Source organism: Mercenaria mercenaria, unplaced genomic scaffold (assembly GCF_021730395.1).
Source record: "Mercenaria mercenaria strain notata unplaced genomic scaffold, MADL_Memer_1 contig_4854, whole genome shotgun sequence".
Classification (NCBI taxonomy): domain Eukaryota; kingdom Metazoa; phylum Mollusca; class Bivalvia; order Venerida; family Veneridae; genus Mercenaria; species Mercenaria mercenaria.
The window spans coordinates 46,506-50,222 of NW_026463116.1; the positions used below are offsets into that span (position 1 = coordinate 46,506).

A 3,717-nucleotide genomic window follows, 5' to 3' on the forward strand; every position below is an offset into this window, starting at 1 on the left:
TGTCGCCCTGACGAGTTTTAACTCTTCTGCATATTTTGGATCAAACAAGTGTACTATTAGTGCGAACGTTAACAATCGAATTCAAATCACGACAGATCAAAAAGCAACTGCGCCAGTTATGCGTAGCTATGGTAATAAAAAAGTTCCACGCGCTTCACCTTTCTGCAAAAATGTTACAAAACATGTATGACCAAATTACAGAAAGATTCCGAATTACAACGATATATTTCACATTATTATTAATACAATATTCAACATTTGACAGCAAAAGTCTACGTTATTTTTGAACAGCCCTCGTATGATACAACGTGGCATAAACTGGCAAGACAACATTTGGATTAGAAATTTGAATAATGTGTGAAAAAGACGTTCACAGCTGTTATATCTACTAAAGCCAATATGTTCTCAACAAAATTGAGAGAAAGATTCGTTACTGTTTCTATTGAATAAAACATGATATTTCATGTTTTTTGAATCAACAAAACTATCAAACTCCAGAATCTCATCATTATCAATTGTAAGGATGCGCTTGAAAGTTACATTTGTTATTATTACAATTATAGATGACCAGTACGTATTTTAGAATTTCAAATTTATTATTGTGCGAGTTTGTTGTCCATGTGAAGAGTTCCATTTTTTTTTGTTACGGAAATAAACGTTTTAAGCAATGCATTGACCTTCACTGGTGCATATAATACCGGTACCATAATGCATGTTTTTTTCATGTTATACCATCTGCAGAATCTCTGACAGATTGGTAAGTGAAGGGAAATGACCAACGTATCCCGAAGGACTTTGAGGATGTTCGCAAAATGAACAAGCACTAGCGCTATTCTAGCATAAAATATGTAATAACTAATAAATGAACATATTGTCCCTGAATGTCATTAAATGTCCATGAAACGCGCTCGAATATCTTTGCTGTTTTATCATACTGACCACATTTTCTTTTGACTTATCTGTTTGCGCTTTTCCATTGAACGCGCATAATATAACACGAGTGGCAGACTAACAAAATATGCCTGTCATCGAACTTGGCCTAACTCAAGGGACATAACCCTAGAATGCCTGGGGTGACTTGGCTGGTTTTCGAACTTGGCCGAGATATTATGCCCACAAACATTGTCAGCAAGTTTGGTGAAGATCGGATGAAAACTGTTCGACTTACAGTGTGGAGATTTCGAATACATTTTTATGTAAGTCAAGGGCCATAATCAAAGAGTGCCGGGGCGATTTGGCTGGTTATAGAACTTGGCTGAGACATTATGCCAACAAACATTATCTGCAAGTTTGTTGAAGATCAGATGAAAACTATTCAAATTAGAGTGGGCAAGGCTTAATTCCCAGTTTTTCGAGTAATTCAAGGGTCATAATCAAAAAGTGCCTGTGGCTATTTGGCTGGTTATCAAACTTAGCCGAGATATTATGCCCACAAACATTGTCACCAAGTTTGGTGAAGATCGAATCAAAATTGTTCGACTTAGAAAGCGGACATGCTTCTGGACGCCGACCGCCCGTCCGCCACGGGTGTTTACATATGCCCCGCTCTTTCAGAGATGGGTGTATATAAAGGGTTTAACAGTATGTGAGTGCAAGAAATTCTCTGTTTATACTTGTAAACGTACTCTCTAGTAAGAGAAAAGTGTTAAAGACAGCAGTTTTATGCTAGAAAAGCATCAAATATCCTCTAAAAATATTACATCAGGATCATGGTATTCATTCAATGTATCTGTTTAACAAGAGTTCACTAAGGCAGTTGTTAGGGCTAGTGTTTGGTGTTCTACATGTTATTACCCTTCATGGTCAGACTCTTTACTTTGTTACGTTATATGCTTACAATGTTCTTTAGTATTGTTTATCACACACTAAGAATTAAACATAGATAAACAGACAGAAAATAATAAATGCATTCTTTTAACCTTTAACAACCATTAATAATTTATACAATCTGTGTTCTGATATTGCTGTTTCTAAACACTCTTCTAACACTTTTTTTCTGTTGGAGATGCTTGTGTATTTACATTATATTATACCACTACTTTGAATAGTTGTAATTTTATCTCTTCCTTAGTACTGTTAGAAATAGCAAGTCTTGTTTTGTCCTTTGAGAAACAAATACTGTAAGGATACCTCATATCTATCTTATGAGATGCTACAATTTTTCCTAACGGGGAAATCTGTACAATGCTGTCTGTTCCATTACTACAAACAAAGATACAATTAAACGGTCCTACTGCGACACATATTGGTTGTCTGATTTGGTCATCCTTCACATCAACTTTGGTATTGGTCTTGGTGTCGTAAATAAAGACAGTGTGATTATATCTATCGGTGAGAGCAACTTTGTCTCTATCTCTTATATATGTACAGGCACTGGTGTCAAGTGCATATTTTTTATTCTGAAAGTCGATACTGAAATCTTTCTCTTCCCCTGACTGAGATACAATACGGAAATGCCTTGTATCATCGATAGTTCCAACAACAAAATTCTTACCATCCTTCTGACATATTGACCCATATCTAGTTGTTACTTTACATGTCCTGATCAAAGTTATTTCATTAGATTTACTGACATGTAGAAAGTCTATCTTGTATCCAGCACCACTTGTTACCGCCACTTCCTCCTCAGATACAGCAACTACACTCTGTGGTCTATACGACAACTGAAATGATCCTACTTCCTCAAGCTTCCCATTGTAAATCAAGCATTTCTTGTTGTAATTATCTACGGTAAAAAGTCTGCCATCAGGCAAGAAATCAAGTCCTGAAAGAAACGGTTCCGTCTCGTGTTTATTCTGCTTCAGTTCCAGTACATTATTCAAGAACAATTGTACTGGCCTTGTGTCTGGTGTCTCCGCATGTACTGATAGTAGTGTAGAAGATAGTGCAATTTGTTCCAGTAAGTTCAAATGTTCAAGATGAAGAGACACAATATTGATATCTGTAAGAGACTGCAGTTTGTTTCTAAATGCCTCTATCCGATATTGAGAAATAACTTTTTGTGGGGTTGTACCACATTTTGTCATATTAATCAGTGAAAGTTTGGCTTGTTCAGATTTCTCAATGACATGCTCGCAGTATTTGCGATTTTTCTTTATTTCTTTCAATGTACTATTTTGCATTTCATTAGCTTTCTCATTTATCTTCTGTGCTTCAGAATCAAACACCTTCAATAACGCAAATCTATATTCGTTTAACCTTGCAGGAATACTTTCTACATTCTTTTTTACACCTGCTTCAACGGAAGACAACCATGCAATAAGCAGGCGTGCTTCGTTTTGTAGTCGAGGTATTTCCATTGTTGGATTGTGTTTAGTCTTGCATGTTTCTTCAGAAATGGAAGCAAGTAGAACAATTATACCACAGTGTTCATGTTTTTCCTTTAAACACACCTCACAACAAAGTTTACTGTCAGATTTGCAGATATATGAGAGGCTCTTTTTATGTATGTCACACAAGTCATAACCCTTCATATCTATCTTTATTGGTTTATCTTTGACTATCCTTTGTTGACTGTGCGTCTTCTTAATATGGATACGTAGGTTGCATTCAGTGCACATAAACTGACAGCAGGTTTCACAATAGAACGTTGCTGTTGCAGTGTTGCACGTGTGGAAACAAACCTCACAGTCAGGCAACGTATCAGGAAATTTAGAATGTGTGAAATCGTCAGCGTATCCTAAAAATATAGACAAAAGCCTAGGTGCTTAAGTGTTT

At 36.2% G+C, this 3,717-nt stretch overlaps 1 protein-coding gene across 1 annotated transcript; it reads right to left on the reverse strand.

The window, feature by feature from the left end:
• Positions 1 to 2,027: 2,027 nt before the first annotated feature.
• Positions 2,028 to 3,473, reverse strand: LOC128554234 (uncharacterized). Its single transcript, XM_053535482.1, has one exon. The coding sequence runs from the start codon at positions 3,471 to 3,473 to the stop codon at positions 2,028 to 2,030; it is 1,446 nt and encodes a 481-aa protein (XP_053391457.1).
• Between the last annotated feature and the right edge of the window lie 244 nt (positions 3,474 to 3,717).

Excerpts from the sequence above, each read along its gene's own strand:
- LOC128554234 (XM_053535482.1), bottom strand. The coding sequence starts at position 3,473 with ATGAAGGGTTATGACTTGTGTGACATACATAAAAAGAGCCTCTCATAT.